General features: G+C 41.1%; 2 protein-coding genes across 4 annotated transcripts in view; one reads left to right on the forward strand and one right to left on the reverse strand.

Moving 5' to 3' along the window:
- Nucleotides 1-1,750: 1,750 nt before the first annotated feature.
- On the reverse strand, nucleotides 1,751-13,375 carry SNX20 (sorting nexin 20). Its single transcript, XM_005233846.4, has 4 exons — nucleotides 13,236-13,375; nucleotides 10,971-11,148; nucleotides 9,172-9,323; nucleotides 1,751-6,595 (listed from the first exon to the last, which is right to left on the reverse strand). The coding sequence occupies exons 2-4, from the start codon at nucleotides 11,134-11,136 to the stop codon at nucleotides 5,927-5,929; spliced, it is 987 nt and encodes a 328-aa protein (XP_005233903.1). The 5' UTR covers nucleotides 11,137-11,148; nucleotides 13,236-13,375; the 3' UTR covers nucleotides 1,751-5,926.
- A 5,422-nt stretch (nucleotides 13,376-18,797) lies between these two features.
- The window catches only part of CYLD (CYLD lysine 63 deubiquitinase), a 29,551-nt gene continuing 24,309 nt past the window's right edge, over nucleotides 18,798-24,039 (forward strand). For 2 of the 3 annotated variants that reach the window (XM_055818497.1, XM_055818498.1), the window contains exons 1-2: nucleotides 18,798-18,957; nucleotides 23,237-23,897. In XM_055818497.1, coding sequence (XP_055674472.1) covers nucleotides 23,391-23,897 — 507 coding nt within the window. In that variant the 5' untranslated portion in view covers nucleotides 18,798-18,957; nucleotides 23,237-23,390. Of the gene's footprint in view, nucleotides 18,958-23,236; nucleotides 23,898-24,039 lie in introns of those variants that run through there. The other variant, XM_055818499.1, reaches the window with a different exon arrangement.

A 24,039-nucleotide genomic window follows, 5' to 3' on the forward strand; every position in this document is an offset into this window, starting at 1 on the left:
GCATAGTTACTCTCTACTCTCACTGGTCTGACATGAAAATTAGTGTTTTGTGTATCTGTATATAAAGCAAATATGTACTCACAAAGTGTGATGAACATATGTTGTAATGTGATCTCAGTGTAAATAGGTTGGTTCTTTGGGGTTCTCACCACATCCAGATGGGAGTTGACATTCAGTATTTTATGCCATTACAACTGTGTTTAGTTTTTCAACACATCTTGCTCCTGCCTTTGATCTAATCAGAAAATAAACATTCTTGATTTGATTTGCTCAGCTGCTGTCTGAGCCACAAAACCTAGATTTCATCTTGTGTCCTGAACTCGACTCCCATGCTGCTTGTACAAATCTGTTGAATTCAATAAATGTATTTAGCCTTATTAAGATTCAGGAAAGCAAATATTATCCTCCAGTGATGCAGCAGATAACAGGAGTTAATAACAAGTGTGTGATAAAGATCACAGGATTCCCTGTAAACAAGATGCTGCATTGCACAGAGAGCATCTTGTCTGCATATGTTTCATAAGTAACTAGGCATCCTCATGGGCTTCTTTAGTTATTTTAGAAAGTTGTGTAAACAGTATTATCTACTTAATGCCCCAAATGATATAATAATTGATATGGAAATGGGGCAAAGCTCAATAGATCGTAATACAACTCTCCATGGACTAGTGGAGATGATATGCCCAGATTTTATTTAAATTTTCTTCCAGTTTGTATGTATGCAGCCTGTGGTTTGTTAGACATGCTAGGCAGATGTTGGTTGGACAGTATTTTCTTTTTTAACATTTTTTTTCCCCAGAAAAAAATTACATGTGAATTTATAACTGGATGCTATCTATTGTAGGTATACTTCAGAGGTGTTAATGATAATGTGAAGAGTAAGATCACACTGAAAAGCTCCAATGCGTTATGTGTTGTTGTTGAGAAAAGTGGGTGATAGCAGATTGCTGACATATATGGTACTCTGTAGTGGTTGTGTGATTCTTCTTGTTTAGACTACAAGAGCAGTGGAAATACTGGAGTTCTAAGAAATTCTTAGAACTGGAAAAATGTATTTGAAAATATTTTTCTGTTCCTTCTTGTGGAAAATGATATTGAAACCTGGAGATTTTTTAATATATTCTAAAAATCTCCTATGCAAGACCTTCTGCTTTGTTATTTTTCTAGAGGAGTGGTTAAAATATTCTCCCTATTCAACCACTTACTAGTTCTTCAAATATGTTAATTAGTCAGACTTACTCAACTGTTTTCTCTTCCATAGAATCACATGCAATTGTCTCAGGTGTATAATGTCAGGCAAAAATTAAGCTGTGTTGTGCTTGTTCATGGAAGATATACTTACGCACATGCAGCCATGCCATGTATGTATTTTGCAAAGCTGTGATGCCAGCTTAAGTATTTCTCCAGATGGTTAGTGTGGTCTCCAGACCACTGTATTAGACTTTGGGGAAAAGTCACTTCTCTTATTTGTACTGCAATTCCCCCAGCTGTAAAATGGAGAAAATGATACATTGGAATGTACTGATAAAATATCAGTACAGCATCGCTTTATAGAAGAGGGCAAAGCAATATTGGTATTCAAAAGCAAGCTGAGATTTGAGTTGACTCGATCAAGGTCGCTCAGTGGGTTTGTGATGTTGCCAACAGCAGAGCTTGGGTCTCCAGACATTCTGTCTGTTGACTCCAGCTGCCTTCCAGGTACAGAGAATGGCTGATGAATGTTAATAATGCAAACAGGACAAATGCCAGCAACTGCTCATTTCCATTTATTAAACTGAAGAAATTCTTTGCAAAAAGCACACATTGTTTTGGAAGACAGGAAATGGATAAAATGAATTTATGTATAAAACAGGCTTTTATCACTCAAATATTGTACAGCAATGTAGACTGGAAGTAAAATGGCTGTCTGGAAGCAGGAACCACCTGCTTAATTTATGTTCCATTCTTCCATATGTGGTAGTGCCAGAGCTCTCCTCTTCTAAGATAGGTTCACTGATGCAGTGCTATTCACTTTTGCCGGCCCGACACCTGGAAAGGTGGGTTGTGCACTCTGGGGACAGCACACAAACCCCATGGAGAGTGCACAAGGATTTTAGTCATTGTTTCTCCAATGGCTTCTTAACAAGAGTTAAGAAAGGGCAATAGATAAGCAAGACAGATAGACATGGATTAAAATGTTAGCAATTTCCTTTTTGAGCCATTCTTTAATACACCGTTCAGAGGAAAAACAAGATGTGGTGGCTGGTGGAGATCACCCATTTTTATACATCTTACGAAAAAGCCAGGACAGATTCAATTAATTAATGGGGGCTCTGTAGCCACTACTGTATCCCTGCACCGGGCAACGTTAAGGGGGAAAGAGATCAATCTTCTCTGATAGGGAAATCTGTCCTATCCAGCTACACATTTTTAACTGTGGAAGATAAAGTTGCACGTACAGGCAGAGGGAACCCAGTCGTTGCCAGCTGTCATTCCAAGTGGAAGACAGTAGGGTCAGTATGGGAGCAGGAATGCCATTACCTTGTAGTTTAACAACAGGTAACTGCTGAATACTCACTTTGCTGTAAAAATCAAGTGAAAAAGAATATGCAGAGGTTGACTTTTGAAATGTGAGAAAGCAGAATTCTTTTGGCAGGTCCAGCCAGTCTCTGGAGAGTACATAGCTAAGAAATCAGAACTGGCTGATTGCCTATGGAGCTGATGAGCCAGCATGGTCTCACTACAGTCCAATGCAATAAATAGATAATTTTGTAACTTCTCTAGTGTGTAAGAAAAGTAACACCTGATTTTAAAATAGGACTGCATTAGTAAGAAACCATGCAATTAACAATAAGGACAAAGGTTTGGCGCTTACTGCCTCTAAATTCTCTTCCATTCCAAGGTATCTTCAATAAATTAAATAGGCTTCTATAGTTCAAAATTGCCTCCATCCCAATGCACATTTTGAAGTTAAATGCTGGAGTTAATTTGTTCAAATTTCACAGCTTTTCTGTTTGGTGATTACTGAAAATCTGGATGCAGAAGTTTTACTGGGAAAGTACTGGGTGAGGAAATAGGGGCACAGAAATTAAGATACTTCTGCAAAGTTCAGACCAAGTCTGGCAGAGCTCCAGGTGAAATCCAGGCCCCGTGGGTCCCTACTCATGGTCATCACCGTACTAGCTTTCTCTTTCCAAGGATTTCCAATGTCATCTCTGAAGAGATTAATAAATCTGAAGATCACGGGCTCCTCATGTGTAGGAAGGGAGTACATACATGGTTTGCTTGGGGCAGGGGAGGTTTTAATTTTGTTGTATTCTAATATTAATGGCATCAGGAACTTTTTTATGAACACTACACTTGACCCTTTGACATGTGCTGTAGGCTCCGCGGATTTGTACGTGAAGTGGCTTGACTGGAAGTCTGAATGCAGCAGAAACTGAAATCAGCCCTTTGAGTAAGGCAGATAGCGTGTTCTTCCTGGGTGGCTCTGAAGACATGGCTGATGATTGCCACAGATGCCCCACCGAGAAGGCTCTCCCTTAAAGAAGTTCGGTGTGGCGGAATTATCCAACAGACACATTGTTCTTTCTTCACACTTGTATTTATTTAGTTCGTTCTTCCCCTAATACAAGGAGCCTGACCTCTGCCTTCTGGTGGATAGGGACAAAGTGACCTATTCTAGGACCATTTTGCTGATAAAACCCTGCTAGCAGATTACATGGAAAAGCATTCTCAGAGGAAATTTGGCTTACACCAATGAAACAGTGGGGGTTTTGGCACTGTGTATTTTAGTGCCTTTTGAATTATGTAAATTTTTCTCTTAGCCAGATTGCGCCTCCTCATATTCCTAATGTGCACTGACATGCCAACAAAAATTGGTTAGCTTTGGATCAGTTAATCCTTCAGAGATGGAAAGTTATAGCATTACAAGTAAAGGTTAAGTAAGATCTCTCTGATGTGCTGCTTTCCTGGTACTTGTCCTTGCTAGACACCATGTACTTATGGACCCTCTGATCTTGTAGTCACCTGTAAGGTGAGGGTCTGTGGACACAATTAGCTACTCACGTAAAGTCCCATAGAAACCTGAGGAGAATCAGAGGCAGCTGTGCATGGGATACTGCACACAACGGTGGGAGGGAGCAAAAGCAGGGAAATTTTCACTTATTTTTTTGGTCTTTCACCACAAACTGCTGTGGGGATAGAGTAGCGTGATGGCCGTGCTTCCCGTCTGCCGTGTCTGAGTGCTGCAAACCCCAGACATGCTTTCTGCTTTGCCACTTTGTTACTGATTCAGACGTGATCCTCTAAGGTGGTGTTACCTTTGATACTTTTGACTGTCCTGCAATGTAGTATGTTGCGAGCACATTAGTCCTGAAGTCTGCTAGTAAATTACTCTTAATTCTCTTACTTCTGGTATAACTAGAAAAAATAATAATTGTCAAAACAAATAATCCACATATGAGTTTAATGCCTAGCTATTAATAGCTACTTAAAATATTAACTTTCCATCCTAGACGTTCCTATTATTCTGTATTTTTTCTAAGCCGTCCTTCTTGTAACAATGCACAGCAGTGTTTTTCAGGTGCAGTGCGCTTTCAGTTAGCTGATACTTTTATATACCAGGGAGGTAAATTAATACAGTTATTCCTAATTTATAAACAGTGTCATTGTGGTGCATGCAGTATTTGAACTCAGGCCTGAAAGTACTCAGTGGACTATATTCAGCAGAGAATAATCATCCATGCTAGCACGACATGTTAATTACAATATTTATGAGAATTAATTTACCAGATTATTATATATTAGAATAAGTGTATGGGAGAGATAATAGAGTTGAGGGAAATTGTAGAAGCAGGTAAATAGAGACTTTTTCAGCTCTTGGGAACCTTTCACAGGAGTGTTGGGGCCAAGACAAGCTTAGCATTTGTATATGTGAGTTGGATCCCTGAAAGAATTAGCTGTTGTATCGCAGTACCACCAAGACGGTATTTGCGTGGTACCCAGGCTGCAAAGCCAAGGCAATGCCCAATTTAAATAAAGCTCTGAAAGGCAACAGGGAAGCATGTGTTTAATACAGACTGTCTGTTAACCATTTGTCCCATGGCTTGATAATCAGAATTAAATGCTAGCATTATATTAGCCAGATGTTCTCCCCAACAGCACCCTTCTGTGGTTCCTTTCCATTATGTATGTAGTACACATGGTATGAATTTTCTACCCTGGTCAGAGCTGTACTTAAAGATCACCCCAAACAACAATATGCCTTCAACGCAAATCATAAAACTGTATTAACTGCAAAAGGGAAATAAAGCATGTTCCCTCATCTCTGATGGAATGATTGTTGCTTGTATTTTTTGTTCCTGGCAAAGTTGATTGTAAACCTTCCTCCCGGGTCCTCCTGCCCACAGCCATTGACTTCAGTGGGAGCAGGATCAATCCCATCATTCTCAGAAATGACAAAGTGCTGTTTGACCAGGCTTCAGCTGGAGGAGTAAATAACTACATTCAGTGTCTGAAGATCCATCCTTTAGACTGCATCAATTGAGTAGATATTTCTCCTCTTTAAAGGAAATAGTTTCCACATCAACAAGCAATGCCTCTGATTCTGCAGGTTAAGTGCTTTATTTGTTGCATTTTCCTATTCTGACTTGTCACACGAAATAGGCTATGTTCAAAATAAGTAAGTCATAAATGACTTTGTTGAAAATTTCTTTCCAAAAACCTTAATAAGCTTAGGTGCACCTCATATCTGTAGAGTAAATACATTATATTTTCCAACATAAATGTTAATGTTCCTTTTGAACATGGAAGATATTTAACTTTTTTCTATTAATATAAAGTTATGTTAGCCAAACAGATAATTTCCGGTTCTTACTCTTTCAAAAGTTTGTGTTCGGGAAAAGTTGCTGACAGCTTTGCTCTTTAATGAAATTGTTTCTTCTGTTCAGTGCACGTACTCCTGAACTGCAAGTTCTTTCAGGGTAAAAACCCGTATGGGATCTTTTTTTGTCTTCCATTCTTCCAGTTTTTCTTGCAAAGACAGAAAATCCTTGCCAAGTTCATATGCCAAAGTGATCATTGTTTCTAACAGTGGAATATAATACCTGTGGCTGGTATGCATATGAAGGCGTGATAGAGCTTTTTCTCCATATTCAAAGGCGCTTGCGGGGTTTTCCAGGTCCTTGTGGCACACCACGATAGCACAGAGAGTAGGGACAACTGAGACAGGGTTGCCTCTCGTCAGCCTTTCCTGCAGACCAATGACTTCTGAAAGGATTTCCAAAGCTTTGGTGTACTGGCCACCCCGCAGGCAACCATATGCTTCCTGGAGCTCCGGCCTTGTTAAAAAGTCAATAAATTTTTTTGATCTTCGGATATATTTCATAGAATATAGAAGTCTCAGGTAGTCCTTGAAGGCTAATTTTCTCTCATTGATTATTTCTTCTGTGAAGTTCCCTGTCAGAGTTTTTTTGGGAAAGGTCACATCTTCCATTTCTTCACTAAACTCCTCCAGCAGATTTCTGTGAAGTTTCTCAAAATCTGAATAACGCCGTTCAATTACAGACTTGTTGCTGTCAAAACTCCCTGTTTGCAAAATGATGATTTTATACATCTAAACACAATAAAACAGAAAAGCAAGCATGAGAACAATCACTCTAGCCCCAGTGCAGTCAGAGTTTGTCCATTATTGCCTTGAAAAGTCTTTGTGCTTGTATATTCCACCAGCTGAAACTGTCCTCCAATTTTATGTGTGTAACCTTGTATACTTCTATGGTTTATAGTAGTCTGCTAAATTAGTCCCTGCCTGGGCTTCTGGTGCATGCTCAGTGTAGCTGCCCGACCTTTGAAATCTGAACCCATCAAATTAATAATTCCCACCTCCTGCTGTTCTGTACTTTTGTCACCAGACTTAGCTTTAGCATGCAAATAAGTTGCAGAGAAACAATATGCTAACAGATCCCATCCTGCGAGGTGCTGGGAACGGTGAACTAGCAGCAGACTGAAGCAAGTAAAATCACTTACAAAGCATTTCTGTAGCTGTACTTTGTTTATAACAGCCATGGCTGCTGCAATCAATCATCTTCAGTGAACTGAATGGATTTCCCAGACTTAATATTGAAAGTAATCTATTTTACATTGGTCATAATACTCAAAAATGTTGTTTGTATCAGACGTTTCTAGGGATTTGGGGGTGTTATAACGCTGTGAAAGGAGGAGTATTCGGCAATAATATTTGGTGTGTGCAAAAATAAGATGGAGCAACTCCAAAGCCCTTTCTCCCCTCTAAATCATCGTCCTGTTATTCGAACTTACTTGGCATATAAATAATGCAAAAAATGTGACATTTCTACAACAATCTGTTTGCTATCCAAAATCCTTCACTAACAGCTAACAGGAATGCTGTCCCACATTAACAGCACTCAAGAGCATGTCTTCCTCAGCTCTTCACTAGCCTCAAAATGACTATAATAAATATGTTATTAGAAAAATAGCTGCAAAATAAAACTGTGCGTTACGTGTTGTACAAATAGACTCTCTTCTAGTCCTGATCCAAGCACAATGTTGTTGAGGAAGGGCCAAATCCCTAATGTGCGTAAATCAGTGGAGCTCTACTGAGGCCAGCTTAACTGTGTCATCATACACTTAGCTAAGGACACAGACTGTTGACCTTGCTGGCTTTTGGGCGATGACCATGTTCATATTCAACTTCACACTGTTCCCACTGAATTACACAGGAGCTGGAGCAGTTTTACTCATGCCAGTTTTTTCTTTGCTGCTGTTGAAGGGTGCAAACCAGTACTAGCACTAATGTCTGTCTGATTCTCCTCCTTGTTTTTCCTTAAAGAGAAATTCTCTCTTTTAATCTTCATGAATGATCTTTGCAGGCACTCCTTGAAAGCTTTCTAAAGTTGAGCTGACTTCTCTGATCTCTTTTCATTTGTAAGCACTGTGACATTTTTCTATACTTTGTCCTACTCCCTGCTGAAAAGTGTGTATAAGCCTGATGCATATCCAAAACAATCGTAAGAGCAATTTTTTAAGCTATCATTTTATCAAGGGCAGCTAAGTGAATAATTTACAAGTACTTGGCTTTTTACTTGTGGAGTGTGCATGAAAAAGGGAAGAAATACCATTTAATTACTATCATTCAAATTGGTTCAATTTTGTTGTAACATAAATCTTTTTGTCCAGGCATGTAATTTATGGCCAAGTTTAACTACTTGCACATATGCTGAATGATACTCTTGCTCTCATACAGTTATACTACAATAATTTTAAACTGTTCAACAAGCTGGATACTATTGAGTGCATGCAAGAATGGCAGCATTGAAGCAGGTGTGTAAAGCACACAACAAGATCTTGGGACAGTCTCCAGGACATTTACCCGCTTCAAAATCTACCGAGCTCCATCACCCAGTATCAGCAACGCTAGCATGATTCTTGGCATTTTTCAGTTACAGATCTGAAAGGCTGGTGCAAACAAGGAGAACATCCCTATCTGAATTTCACTGGGGTACTGAAAGAGACTTCCTCCAGATCAGTTCTCCTGAAGGTCAGGAGCAGAATCAGAAATAGAAACCAAGTGTCAGTACTGTAAGATAAAAAAATCCATACTGTTCTGTTGTTCCTGTCCCTCATACTCATGTTTCACCTCAAAAATATGACAGAAATACGTCATCTAAAGGAGCTCTAGGTAGGGAAGGGGAACAATCCCAAGTGATCTAGTTGGAGGATATCTTAGACTTTTTCAACATCGAAGAATTTTGCACTTGTGCTAACATAAATTTCTGATGTGGAAATTACACAAATGCAATGCAGCTGCTGCAGCAGGTGAGCTCCATGGAAATGTAACTATATTGATCTTTTTCATACTTGCGTGAATTTCCTTAATGCTGACAAGCCTCTGGGTGTTAAGGATACTCAAGCTACTAATTTATTTGATACACTTTTCCACTGCTGCAGATTTTGTGAACTGATGTCAGAGATTTTGGGGGGGGGGGGGGGGGGCAGATTCCACTAGCTATGCCCATATGATCAGTGAGAAAGGTTCTACTCGGTACGATCATAGCTTGCAAAACTTGGTCCTCAGTAAGGCTTTCATGTAGTGAGGCATGCTGTGTGCTCTGCAGACCCCTGTAGAGTGAATAAAAATTAATGATCTCCTTACATATTAATTTCTTAGCTTACCACATATTTAGATAAGTGGTGCTCTACAACTCTGGTTGATGGGATTTCAAAAAGGAGTTTGACTTGTCTGCACTGGCGTTTTTCATTCCTCCAATATTCCTGAAGCTCCTTAGTGGTCATCGAAGAGTTGGGACTTAAGGATGCATTGGAATCTAAAAACAATATATTTAGCATTTCAGATTATAACCTTTGCATTTGGAAAGAAAACGCTTATGCATTTATTGTGAAAGGAGAGCCTAGAATTTCTGTTGCTGTAACAGCAAGACCTCAAGACTGCTAAGTAATTTCACTGCTAATAAAGACAGGTCCAGATTCTTTCTGGGAAGCTATTTTGGTCTGAAGTTTTGAAAGACACCAAATTGGCTGCCGAATACAAAGTTAGAAAAAATACTGGCAAGAAGCATTGTATGTATAGGTTGTAACCTTGGGCACAGTGTGAGCAGGAGATATGCTTCACCATCCCAGACACAGTCCTGAGAAACGCTGACAGAGTCTTCTAAATCAGATGTTTCTCTAGGTTCCTTTGTTGCTAAAAGGAGGAGATACTACAATGCAGCTGCACATTCAGACCTATATTCAAATACTGACCCTATTCAAATATTGGGTTTGTGCAGTAACAGGTGAAAGCTGAGAAAACATGACTGTTCTAACCTTAAAGGAGAAACTCTAATAACCAGCTCAGCCAAAGAAGGAATTCTCACATCCTCTTTTTCTTTTGTAGCTGAACCGATGCCACAGTTCAGCTACAAATATTTTATATACCTCCTTCCCTTCCTCCCTCTTTCTCCCCGCCCAGCCATACACACACACAAACATACATGCACATATAAAAATTTAGGACAGCTGGTTGAAGAGCTTGCTTATGGGGGCATTTGATGTAGCTTTTCAAAAGGATGATTTGTCTTTGAAATGTATTGACAACAGTTTTCATCAGGTGGAGTAGAGGCTAGCAAGGCAGATAAAAGAAACGGAGTATTTGTATTTCAGTGGGCACACCAGTCCCGATTTCCAATCAATAATGTCTCTGTCAATGCAGTCAGCTGAAGTCGGTCTGCACTGTATCTAACATTCAGACAATGGAGGTGAATGACAGCAAATGAATGGGAAGATAACAGCTTGCTGCAGAAATAGAATTGTAAAAGCACCATTGGCTCCTTCAGTGGCCTCACTTTTACATGTTCTTAATCATTTGGCCATACAGTTTCAATTATCAAGGCCTTGGGGTTTGGCTCAATCTCTACAAAGCATGTATTTCCTAAGAGATGTGGTGTTTATGACAACTTTTAAGGCTGAAAATCTTGATGAGATTATATATATTTTGGATTATATATAACATTTTATTTAATAACAGATGACAGCAATCTTGGGCATAGTAAATGTTCAATGCTGCCTCTTCATAAGGCATGTGAGAGACTTCTGCCTTGAGATTAGCTTCTGTCTGGGTGTCCTTGCTGATGCTGCCAAGAAGTTCAGATTTTGTGATGTACAGAAAGTGCACTCCCGGAACAGCCCATGTGATGATCACTGTTTTGGTCACTGGTGCACGAATTAAATCTGGAATACATTTTAGGTGCAGGGGATTTAAAAGGAAAGCTCTGTGTGCATACATGCACATCAGGATGTGCATCTTTTCACTATTGCTACATTATTACTACAAGTTTAATCAAGGCTTATTTTCAGTGGAGTATAGCAGTGTAAATCTGGACTACTGCTGCAATAAATAAAGCAAAGGTTTTTAATATAAAAGATTACTGGCATAAATAGCTACATGAAAAATAAAATTAAAGGATGGCATCAACCTTGCAGGTCATCTTTTTCTGGGTTTTCTTTTCTCACTTGACATGAAATTTCAGCTTTGGGTTGATTTTGTTCTACATCAGATGGACTTGCGGTAGAAAACGTAGTAATCCTGCTTACAGCTTCCAACAGTTCCTTTTCTGCTGTGCAGTGCAAGTCTTGGTCCATTGCAAGCTATCACTAAAAGATTACAAAAAATATGACATTTCTTAGTAGCACGCCTTTAGAGGATCCAGTCTGGTAATCTTTTTTATTGACTTACTCATTGCTCTCTATGAACTTGTATGAGGGCAACCATTGTTTCATAAAAACTAAGTAATAAACAAATATCTACACAGCTACCAGTGAAGGACCACTCCTATTACCGTTACCACTGAAACTGTTTGGATATATTTTTGGCAGATTAAAATCAAACAGGAAACCCATAAGAAGTTCTGTTGAGTAAGATTAGGTGGGGAACTCCATTCTTATCTATGAGAATTTTGTCATAAACTTCAGTGGGTGAGATTTTTTTCTCTTTGTATTTTGCCCTCAAGCTTGCAAGTACAAGTTCAGATGAACTAAAATCTTGGAGATAATTAGTATATCTAGCAGTCTGGCTCTCTTACAGTGCTAGAATTTACTGTTCTCAAGACTCCAAAATTTGCCATCTGTTCTTAATCACAACCTGTAGGGCAAAATAGGGTGATATTTAAAATAGTATAGTATTTTTGCCATATTTCAGTTTCAAGTTCTCTCCAGAGACTTGTCTCTGGACTGTGAGAACAAAACAACTGAATCTGACAATGGCTATGTGGAAGGAGAACTGAGTTTTCTAATTATCATACAGAAGTATTCTCCCTTTGATTGTCCTATTAACCTATATACTGTGCTGGCAGTAGATCTGTTGTATGCTGTTCTGCTAGGACTATGATTTTACCACGTACTGATAAAGTGCCTGACACAATACATTCCTGCTCCATAGACCAGATTGGTCATTCTGCTGCATAAATGTCTCCCTAAGATGTTGGGGTTTTTTTAGTTTAAAAAAAAACCCCACCACCGTACCTGTTACATCATCGTGCTGTAGCAGCAGTTGAAAATAATTCTAAGAGCATCCCAACAACTTTGCCAGGGTACTGTGTTCTGTTAGCATGAGAGAAATGTCACTCGCAATTCAGCCAGCGGGTGAAAATCAAGTAACGGAACAACCTATTTTTAAAATAACAGAAGCCTTCCTGCTACAAATGTAGACATAATGCCCAAGCATCAGCTATTAAGTAATGGGAGGGTTTAGGACAGAGTTGTTACTACACATCGTTTTGCCTCCACTTGTCTACCACACAGTTATGCAATGCTAGACACAGAGGTGGGGCAACTCCTTCAGCAGACCTATTGATTTCTGGCAAACTGCAAGGCTCTAAAAAGAAGAGCAATTACTTTCCCCACTGGAAATAATGGAAGTGCAAACTACTTTCCTTTAACAGAAACCCTTCCTTTGCCTGGCTTGGATAAGCAAATACATACATGTTGTCATCCTCCTTAATAAAAGCATCACGGAAGCCCTTATTTTTGGACTTCAGTCTAGGAGATGAAATTCTCAGTCTTCTTCTAGTCCTCCTCAAGATGTGCTTTTTGAACACGGAGAGTAGTCACTTACTATCTAACTGCTCGGTCTTTGGAAAATCAGGGCAGTTTATCCCAACAGCATAAACTTGCAAATATTTGTTTTTAATGTCACGATAATCTCAAATATAGTAGACTAAATGAGGATTCGGAAAATGGGTGAACCAACTTAAATGACAACTTTTTTCTTGGTTATAAGTTGGTACAGCCTTATAAGCAAAATTGTATTTATATTAAAAAAATCTATACATATATGCATAACTTTACATAGAATATGTATATGGATGTGTGTATATCTAAAAATACCACTTTAAAACATGATTTACCAGACAAACACAACACGCTTGTAAACAGAAGAAGGCAGAAGTGAAGGTTTATTATATACGAGTTTTCTTCCTTGAATGTATCTGCTTTGAAAACTATCTGTACTTTATATAAACAGTTTCATTTTCACAGCTAAACCCCACTGTAAGTGATTTTAACTCAGCTACTATTTATTTTTACATATTAAAAACTCCAAACCAACACAAAAGCCCTGCCACAAATTACACAATTTTACCCCGAACAGGCACACATCCTGTTCCGTTTCAGGGTAAATGCCGCTCCAGCTGCCTCGCTGAGCTGCAAGAAGCACTAGAAACTGCAGTGGATGGAACACTCACCTGGAAACTGCTGAAGAGCTTTTAGTTGTAGTGCATGTGCAGTCTGTACAAAGCCAGGAAAAGCCTGCTTCGCATTTTCTGATTGCGGAAAAGCATGTCTGTGTTTCCTTCTACCAGGCACAATTCTGCGTTTTACAAAAAGGAAGGAAGAAGCCTCAATTAAATCAGACTTCCTTGTCCAATTGGCGCGCTGGTTCAGTGCTGGCTGATTACGCATGAAATTTCCTATCTGCCCCGAACCGTCTTGCTGCTGGCCGCGGCCGGGGCACGGCCCGCTGTCCCCAGCGCAGCTCCAGCAGCAGGGCAGGTCTGTGACCTGTGTCAGGATTACATGGGCAAACACAAAGTCTGGCGGAGGAAAGAGTTCAACAGTAAATACAAAACCAATGAAAACTCCTTTGCATGGATTTCTGAAACAAAAACCCCCACACATAGCAAAAGAGAGATCAGAAAAAAAAGAGCCAAATATGTAAATGTAGTTATGTGGAAAAGTATGCCCCTTGGGACATCTCTAAAATACAGACTTAACATCCAGTTCAGAAAAGAAAATGCAGCTGGTACCACAATAAATAGCCTCACTCTGTGTAAACTTGTACTTCTGACAGAAATCCCGACTCTGCACAGTGCTTAAATGTATGATTAATTTTGAATATCTGGTTAATTAAAGTTCAAAACTGAGCATTATCATATCCAACGTGAGTACTAAATTTGAAATGGGCTTATGTGAGGGCCTAAAATTAATCCTGTGCTTAATTTTTTTGTTGAACTGAGGACAAAGTGAAGAAGAATGATGCATTAATCCACATGTCCTTTGCCCCAGATGCTTCCTTTTGCAGTTCACTTCACTTTGGAGATTTGCTTTAAAGCACCAGGATAGCTATTTCTGGGGTAAATAAAACGGATGCTATCTTTTTTTAGTAATGTAAGTTTCCCTGTTGCCAAAGCTCACTCACTGAAAAACCAAGTGATTTTAATGCAGTACAAATGTGGGAGGCAAACATCCAAAGGACCACATGGATCCTGCCCCACACATTCCTTTAGAACAAACAATTTCAAATAATGTAAAGCCAGGGCCATAAACTGGCAATGCTTCTCTTCTGCTTTATTTGCAACGTAAAACAATGCCAACTTTAACTTGGACTCAGTCTAAATGTAAGAGTTTTGCCAAAATAGCTGTCAAAATGATGAAAAATCACTCCCATGCAGCTACAACCATACTGGCAAAAGCCTTAGCGTAGATGCCGTTATATTGGCAGTCCTTTAGCCAGTTTAGCATGTTCCATGCGGAAAGTGATTTAAGTTGCACCAGAAAAGAAATCTGTGCTTGCCAATACAGCTCTAAGGTGTAGCTATACCAGCCAACCCTTTTAAGTGTAGACAAGGCATGGGTTTCTGGCTCAAGTCTTATTCCTTTAAAGTTAGATTTATGGGTTTGGTTACAATGGTGAGCAAAAACCAAGGGGGATTTCAGTGCATTTCACTCACACTGACAGTTCAAAGATGTATCTAAGCTTTAAATTCTGAATCTGTTAATTTATGTGTTGCCAAAAAGCAGTGTATTTTTTTGTGATGCTTAGTGCTATTGTCCTGCTCATGATGAAGCTAAAAGAAAAGAGGAAAGTGTATTTTTCAGTATATTAAGCATGACCTCTGGTTTCAATTATTTCAGAATAATAGTCCTAGTCAAATTAACCTGGATGATTAAAAGAAAGTAAAGCCTGCTATTATGAGCATGGCTGACTGATATGAAATTATTTATTAATCAGGGGTGTTCTGCAAGAATTCTGTTTGCCTCAGTAGAGCCAGCTGTTATGGTCACAGCTGGTTCCTGAACACGTTCCTTGTGCCCAGGAGCTGTGACATCCAAAGTGGGTTTAGCAGGCTGCTCCTCCTCCCCCTGCTCCCATGAGTTCAGGTTTGGTTCAAACAGCCCCTGGCCCTTCACCGGACCCAGTGTTGTTTCTCTGGCAGCAGTTTACTTTCTTAAATGTTTACAGCATACAGTACTGTTTGCTAGCAGAATGCATAACTAGTATCTTTATATTCCCAGCTCCACATCCAACAGTCCAATACTGTGTAAAGGGTTAAGCAGTGGAAAAGGGGAATTTTCGCAATGGCAGCACACTATTCTGAGAGGTGGGCAAGTGCGCTTATCGATTTGTCTGACTATGCATAAAACTGTGGTACATTTTAATGGAAAAGCATGTCAGTGATGGGAAAGGGATCCTCATGCACTGGCTCACTCAGAGTTTGTATTCTCTGAAAGCACTGACTTGGGCATACATAAAGAACACAGTGTTAAAATGCATCTACCAAGGGATATGGAAAGAGTGGTCAGCAACCACATAGGAGCAAGGCCGGGTTAAAACCATCAACGCTGCAGTGCATAAAAGTGGTTGTCATAGGAGTTAAGTCCTCCATACTGATTTAAGATGAAAGAACTTGTTTTAGGAAGACTAACTTGAAAGTTCATGTCCAAAACTTGGTAACCAGCCACCAGATAAGCTTGCCTTGCAATGCCATGTTAAGGATGTATTGAAAGACTCTGTTTGTGTTTTTGATAGTTAAAGAACCAGAAGGGACTGCTGCAATAGTGTCAAACATCCTGCTTTGATTTGTACCCTGATTTGGGCAGTTCACATTTTCCCAATTAGATAGATTACATAAACCCAGACAGACACAATAGTTAACCACAGAATACAAAGCCGGTATCAGCTTGAAAAATTGTGAGATAAACCAATGTTATATACAGAATGCAGTTTACTGCCAGATTTTATTGGCATTTTATTATAGGCACAGTGAGGTCTTATTCTTGTTAAAGAATGTGGCTGTAATATCCCTATCACAAAACACTCTTCAGCTTCTATCCTAAGAAATACAGCTGCAGGCAACCTCAGAGCCTCTGTGCTGCTTTTCCCTCTCAGGCCCCAAACTAAGTAACTAAATCTTATTTATTTTACCAAATCATTCATTAGAACTGTAGATAATGAGAAAAAACTAGAGGAGACAGAAATATCCAACATATTTACCCAAGTCCCCTTTTACCACATAACTAATACATAGGAAGTGCTGTAATGTTGTCTTTGATGCTTGTACAAGAACCCTCCCTCTCTTTTTTAATGCAGCTGGATAAATACCTACCATTTCCATATTTTAAGCAGCAGAAAAAATCAGCTGTTCTGCATGAATATTCTGCACTTTTGGGGTGATGCTGTGATAAACGAGTACCATACTTCTATCCTGGCACAGAACCAAATTCTGTTCCATGCTATTTATAGAATGTTAACTTGTAGTGTTGTGTCATTTGAAAGTGGAATTTGTTTACCATACTTCATTATTACAAAACATGTCACTCGTAACAGGAGTGTGGTTTAAAGAAATAATTTGCAGTTTAATGGCAAATATCTCCTGCTGGTGTTACTGACAGGGTTTTCAACATGAAAGAAACATAACAGGTCCATTTTACACCACCAAAGCCCTGTTATCATTATCGCTTTATAACTCCTTTATAGTTCTAAAGGAGTATGAAGGAGCGTTAGAATAAACAATAGCCTTGGCCTGCCTTTCATCTGTGGTCTGTCAGTGACACAGCGCTGTAATGCAAGCCCAGTGGGTCAATAGGATATTAACTTGGGTTAGATTTCACAAGCACTATTCTGTCTGTAGAATGACAGACTTTCTAAGTGGTCTGCGCCGGTCATTTTTCCTCCTGAAATCATAGAGGGTTAAGTACATAATTACATGGACTAGAGAAATATTTTTAAATGTTTGGGTTTGAGTTATTAGGTATACCACATGTAGTGATTCCTATCTAGTATTTTGGTATTTTATCCTTATGATGCGTCTGTCGCCTTTTCTTCTCAAGTATAACTGTGGTGTATTTAGGCTAGTACCTATAGTCATATTCCATATGTAATTTATTTATACCCAAAATGTAAGCATAATGAAATTGGGGATAATAGGGTCTTATGGTAGACACACTGATGTGTTTTGTAGGAGCATAAAAGGCAGCTCTACAAATGGAGGGAAATGCAGCTGCTGTGTATAGATAGCCACCTTGAGGATTAGCAGAGCATAACTTGGGTTTACTATGTGCCCTTCTGCAAGATGAAGAAATGTTATGCATACATCTTAGTTTTTTCACCATCTAGTCTTTAAAACTTAAATATTACTTTAAAATGCAATTTTGCTCTTAAGTGGCTGAATAAAATGATTAGTGGGAGCATTTGTTCCATAGTAGATGGAAACTCATTGTTTCCTTAAGAGTTTCCAACAAACTCCAGCCGGTTTCTGACACTAAGACTGCGTCGTTCCCATCGCACGTGTACCCACACTATCAGAGGCCTGCGTTGTGCCTTCCCATCTTCCTACCAAAAGCTGCGGTAGTGATGATCATTGCTGCAGAGCTCAGGGGTGAGCGCTCTGGCCCCGACCCAGAGCTGCACGGGATCTGTTTACTGTCTCTAGCCTAGACTCTGGAGTTCTATAGGGAACAGGGTTAACTGGAACAGCCTTTACTTTAGCTGATGTTGAACTGCACGTTACCAAGTTACATAAAAACACATTATTAAAGAGTGTTAAGGATGCTAAGAAACTAGGAAAGTGTTTGTGTCTCAACATTATTGTAACCACCTTAGGTACACAATTTTTTTCACAGATGCTTCTTTGTAGGAAGTCAATTTCTATCAGTACAAAATTTCAGAAGTGCCTTCAAAATGCAATTCAGAGCACCAGTGTAGAATACTACACAAAAAAAAAAATAATCTGAAAATGAATGCTGTCTTCTGGAAACGCTGGATGCGTGCATAGAGCCTTTAAGCATAAGCGCCCTGTTGAGCATCTCTTTCCTATTCCCGAGTGCGCTCGCTGTATGTAACCCGCCGGTGGTGCTGGGTGGGCAGAACAGATCGGCATTGGGGCGGCAACCACAGGTCCGTTACGGCAGAGCTGCCTTTGGCTTTTGTTAGATCTAGTTTTCCGCTGCTATACTCGCAGCTCCAGAGTGACCACGTTTCAGACCTGCACGCTGGGGGCAGGCCAAGCCCGCCCCTCCTGAGCCGCCCCCCGGCAGCCACCGCACCCGCCTCGGCCCGGACACCTGCAGCGCCCCCGGGGGACACAGGGCGCGGCGGCGGGCCCGCTCCCCGCAGCTACCGGCGCTCCGCTCCGCAGCTTCCCGGGGACAACCGGGCCCCGCGGCGCTGCCGGCCGGGGCGGGAGCAGCACCTCGCCACCGCTGGCGGGGGACACGACCCGCAGCCCGGCCTCCGCCGCCAGCGGGGCGCACGCTCGCACCGCCAAATCGGCGCCGCCGTAGTTCCCGACGTCCCGCCTTTTGCGTTCCGGGAGGCCAATCAGCGCCCTCGACGGGGATGGCGCCGCCACCCGCCCCTCTGACCTCCCCGCCCCCTCCTCTGCGGCTCATACAATCTTGATGGAACGGAAACCCCCGAATCACCTCGTCACCTGGCGGCGCTCTTCGCCAATAGCGCCGCGAAGCGGAGGCGCCGGCGCGTTCTGATTGGCTGCGAGAGAGGCTGGGGGACGAGAGGGCGGGCGCGCCCGGGCAGCAGGGAGCGTTTCGCCGGCCGGAGCGTCGGGATGCTGTGACGCCGATGGGGGAGCGCGGAGCGGGCCGGGCCGCCGCGCCGGGCGCCGCGGGGCTGTGAGCCGCGCCGGGAAGGGCCCGCGGGCGCCGCGGCTCGGGGCTGGGGATGAGGAGGTGAGCGAGCTCGGGGCCGTAGGGGCCGGGCGCTGCGGCGGGACGCTGCCCGGCGCCGCCAGGGAGGGCTGAGGCGGCGGCCCGGCCTGGCCCCGCCGCCCCGCGCCGCTCTCCTCGCTGTTTCCATGGCTGTAGGCGCGGCGATGGCTGCGGGCCCGGCCGCCGAGCGGCGCCGGGGCCGGGCCGCGGTGGCCTCGCGGCGGCGGGGCTGGGCCGGGGGTGGCGGTGGGTGCCCTTGGGGCTGCGCGGGGGCGCCGGGCTTGGGCCCAGCTCTGCCTGCCCGGTGGTGAGCCCCGAGCGGCCCGGCCCGGCGCGCTGGCTGAGGAGGTGCCTCTGGGCTTCGGTGCCGTGCCCTCCCGCCGCCGCCTGCGGAGGCGCTGAGCGCTCAGCGGGGGCGTGGGGGCCCCGCTCGGGAGCAGCCCCGCACGGGCCCCGCCGCTCGCACCTGCCTGGCTCGCTGCGGCGCGTCCCGCTCGGCCGGGTGCGGTGCGGGCTCCCACCGGCGCACGCCCCGCTGCTGAGTGGATACATGGGCTCGGCTTTCCCGCAGTCCGCACACGCGTGCCCTGGGGGAGGGGGGGGGGGCTGGCAGCAGGGGGGGCCGCGGGCCGGGCCTGCCTGCCAAACCTAGTAACGCTCCGGCATCTGTCTTCACATCGTTGATAACGATTTTTGTACTGTAGCATTTATATGAAATCCATAACACCTAACCAAACTTGATAATTGAGTTTTTCAGTAACAATTTGTTTTAGAAGTCATGTTACTAGTATGAACTTACTTCTGTCAGACAGCTTTGCAACCACTGTTCTGAAGAAACAGTTTCTATTTTTTGCACTCATGGCTTGTATTGCAGTGATGTAATTGTGTGTACATTGACCTGCAACTAAATTTACATGCTCTTAGTTTTAACCTTCCCTTAGAAATGATTTTTGGACTGTTGAAGAACATAACTTTGCATCTCAGCTGTTTAAGACTTGGTATTTAAAGTGAAAGATCCGTATGGAACTGTACCACGTATTTTAGCCGCTATTTCATACCCTGAATCAGAGCTACTGACTTGTGTGTTTGCGCTGTAACGTGATAGCTGATTCAAACAGCTCTGTATGGTTCATCTAAGGCCACTTGCAGGGCAGAAGCAAAGTTCTCCTATTTCAGGGCAAACTGGTTTTATGATGAGATGTCTCTGTAGTGACAACAGTAGCTCAAGACAGGGGAAAAGAGATTAGGGAAGCTTTGGCATTAGCTAGCTTCTGTGGCCTAGCTCTGAAGTGGGTTTTTTTCCCCCTAAAGTATGTAGTGTTGCAGGCATAACTGTTTTTTGCTTGTTGCTTCCCAAAACCCTTTGAGCATCAAAATAAATCAGGTACTAGGTAGAGTAGAAGAATGCGGTTGAACAGGCACTGCCACTTAAACATCCATGGTGATGGCCAAGTACTCTCCAGTATGCACAAAGTTTTATAGTTGCTGGTATCTTGTGCAGTGTAATGATGACTCTTTGCTAAGCATAATTTGTTTGGTTCCCAAGTTTATTCATACTGAGGTCTAACTGTTTATTCTGGTCTTAGTCTGATCTGTGTGTGCAGTTTGCTCAGCAAGTGTACTTTACTTATAGAATAACCAATTCCATGGAAAATGGCTGTAAAAAAAAAAAATCTTAAAATCAGTGTTTTGTGTGCATATATTTCTAGTATCTTGCCAGAACTTAACGTCCTTTTTAGAAAGCTGCTTCATGCTTTTAAAATACAAATTTTTTACTTTTGTTATCCTAAAAGAAGGAGATTGGTCTTTAGAGCTGTATATTTTCTTTGGCAGGGGGTGGTGGTGGTAGATAAGTTTTTAAAGTTAGGCATCTTACATAGTGAGAATGAACTTTTTCATAATGGCAGACCTTTCAGTACTGTATTCAGTGGCTTAATAACATCTCTGTGGATGACCAGAACTTGGAAAGGCTGACCATGCACCATATAAAGTTACTGTTATTTAATCTAAATGCAGATGTTTACCTGTTTTCATATGGGATTCTTTACTACAAAACATATGAAGACTATGTAATGTTGCAGCAATGGACCTGCAAGCAGGGTATACTCATTAAAAAAAAGTATATGATAAATAATATTTTTATAAAAATTAAAATGTATTCTTTTTAAGCTCTTGAACAGACTTCTCTGTTAATGTGTTGTTTCCGTACATACTTAGTAAAATTAATCAGTTATTTCTCTAAGTGAAATAGGAAAGGTCATGATCCGTGTAATGTCAGAGGTACTTATTTGCAGCATACTGGGGGTTGACTAACTTTGTGGAATGGCTTACAAAAAGGAAAGTTAAGTGCATCAGCCTTTGAAAGCTGAGAACATAAAATGGAACTACGAAGAACAAGATAGTATCTATTCTTTTTCCCGGTTTCTGGGAAAAGTAAGGGGAGGAAACTAGACAGGACTCTATTTTAATATCTGAGTAGACTTATAAAAACGAATGGACATTTAATCATGTTTCCTTTGCAGTAGGGGGGGAGGGAAGATCCTGTTCTGTTCTTCATCAGTTCCTGTGCAAAACATTACTATTTTAGTCCAGTACCGATATCAGACTTTTTTGTTAATCAAATATTAAAGCCCGGTTTTGTGTGTCAAATGAAAATGAAGAAGGATACCTTTTAACTTGCAAATATATTGACAGTCTATCAGAATTTATCTTAGTGAGGTCCGAAACTGTCCAGATTCAGTCCCTCAGATGTTAATTACTTTGCAGATGAAAACACTTTAAACCCCATAATTCCTATGAGCTGCTGCAGCAGTGGTGTCAAAAGTGTGACGATGACATTGACACCCACGTGCAACATCTGTGAGGCCCTGAAGCATCCTGTGTTCAGCTGGAATGGCTGTGTGGTACAAGAGCCTCGCTAGGAGTCTCAACAAGTCAGCACAGAAATATGTGAATTCCTAGTGACTGAAAGATACTACTCAATTACCTCAGAGGACCTGAAGTTTATGTAATTTTCTTTGGGGGAAATAGTTTTGTTAAATACTTTTTGTTTAAAAACAGATGATGAAAATAAGTACAGTACCACTGGATTCCATTGCTTTCTGATAGCTTCTGAAGCTGGGATCAAACTGCGTAGGAGAAATAGCGATAGGTTTTGTGGTATTTGAATGCCATCTGAGAAAAGATCTGGAGGAATTAGGGTAGCAGGAGGGGGCACAAGGACAAAGAGTATTTGCTTTTTGTTTACTAAAGTTAAATCCATAAATAATCATTGAGATTCTTCTTGAACTGAATGCACACTGTGGCATCATACATTACTAACAGGAAAATTTACATGGCGATGTATTCTTAACTTGTATGCTACCCTTTTCTCTCATCTTTAGAAGAGGAACAAATCCTGTTAAGGTACTGCAGATCTTTCTTCACGTATCCAATATGATCTAACTGTAGATATATGTATGTGTGTATGTATTTTACTTTTGTATCTGCTGCCATGTGCAATGAAGTGTTTTCAAATTGTTCTTCTTTAAATTATTGATTGTGAACTATAATTCTTAGAAGGAAGTTTATATCTAAGGTGTTTTCTTCCAGGGTATTTTAGTAACTGAAAGTGATCTATTTCCTTCTTCGTTGAAGTGAATTATCTTTCTAAAATGATAAAAAGAAAAAACCTCCAAGTTGTTCTTTAGAACTGCATGTTGCAATGCTGGTGCAATTTGTTTTTCATACTTGTTTATTGCTTACTGGAACTGTCCATTTCTATTATTTAAAGAAATAGCTGTTATAAATTACTAAAGTTTCCATTTTCTGTTGCTATATTGCATTGACACAATTTTCTGCTTCGTGAAATCAAAATGATATGCGGGATGACAGATGCAGTACGCTTTGTCAGCCGTGAGTAGTCCCTAAGCACCAGGAAAGATCTTCATAGTGGAAAGCTTCTATAAAATAGTTTGTAAACTTGAGCAGGATATTTATTCCTGTTCATCCGAAATTAAGTTTTATTTTTCCTTTCATTTATGTGTGTTTTCTGCATTTCCTTAGGCTTTTTCCATAGCTCTTTGCTTCATGGAAGTAGCAAAGGAAAGGAAATACACAGAATAACCAGTAGAAATGGGTATTTCTGTGATCAGCAATACTATGGCTGTTTTGAGACTGTCTCAGATTTTGCTGAACTATAACTCCATAGGAGGGGTGGGGCTGGTCACAGATTTACATGATTTTCTCTTGTTTTACTTAAGACTAGCTGTAGTTCCCCAATTTCATTTTGCCTTTTTTTCTTTTTGTTTTTGTATTCTAGGCTTTCTGCTCTGGATTTGGTTCTTTGCAAAATGAATACTGCATTGTTTCCCAAAGGTTGGACCCTCCAGTAGAATTTGTCAAGATCATTGTACATAAATCAACAGTTTCTTTTTCTTGAAGACTTCTGTGCAGTTTTAAAGGTCTTAATCACAATGAATTCAGGCTTATGGAGTCAAGAAAAAGCAAGTTCATCCTATTGGGAAGAGCGGATCTTTTACTTGCTTCTCCAAGAATGCAGTGTCATAGACAAGCAGACTCAAAAGCTCTTGAAAGTGCCCAAAGGTAGCATTGGGCAATTTTTTCAAGACCGTTCTTCTGTGGGACACTCCAGAAATATTCCTTGTAAAGGCAAAAAACTGCAGATTGGATTAAAAATTCTGGAACAACCTCATGCAGTCCTGTTTGTGGATGAGAAGGATGTTATAGAAATAAATGAAAAACTAGCTGAGTTGCTTTTGGCTATTACTAACTGTGAGGAAAGATACAGTCTGTTCAAAAGCAAAAGCAGGTTAACTAAAGGCATCCAAATAGATATTGGCTCACCTGTTAGAGTGCAGTTGAGATCAGGAGATGATAAATTTCCTGGTGTTGTTCGCTTCAGAGGACCCTTAATGCAAGAAAGGTCCCTAACAGGGATATACTTTGGAGTAGAGTTGCTGGTAAGTTTCTTGCTGAGCGGGAGCATTGTATATATTTTATAAGATGAGCTAAAAATCTTCTATTTGAAGAGGCAGTCATAATAAATTTTTTTCCTAGAAGCATCTTTACCCCTAAACAGTATGTAATCTTCAGTCTTTTCCC

This window comes from Falco peregrinus, chromosome 14 (assembly GCF_023634155.1).
Source record: "Falco peregrinus isolate bFalPer1 chromosome 14, bFalPer1.pri, whole genome shotgun sequence".
In the NCBI taxonomy this organism is placed as follows: Eukaryota; Metazoa; Chordata; class Aves; order Falconiformes; family Falconidae; genus Falco; species Falco peregrinus.

What these genes read in the sequence shown, in the direction of transcription:
- SNX20 (XM_005233846.4), bottom strand. Translation starts at nt 11,136, where the DNA reads ATGGACCAAGACTTGCACTGCACAGCAGAAAAGGAACTGTTGGAAGCT. An exon ending in AGAAAAAGATGACCTGCAAG is followed by an intron (nt 9,324 to 10,970) that starts GTTGATGCCATC and finishes TATTGTTTTTAG; the next exon opens with ATTCCAATGCATCCTTAAGT. An exon ending in ACCACTTATCTAAATATGTG is followed by an intron (nt 6,596 to 9,171) that starts GTAAGCTAAGAA and finishes TATTGTGTTTAG; the next exon opens with ATGTATAAAATCATCATTTT.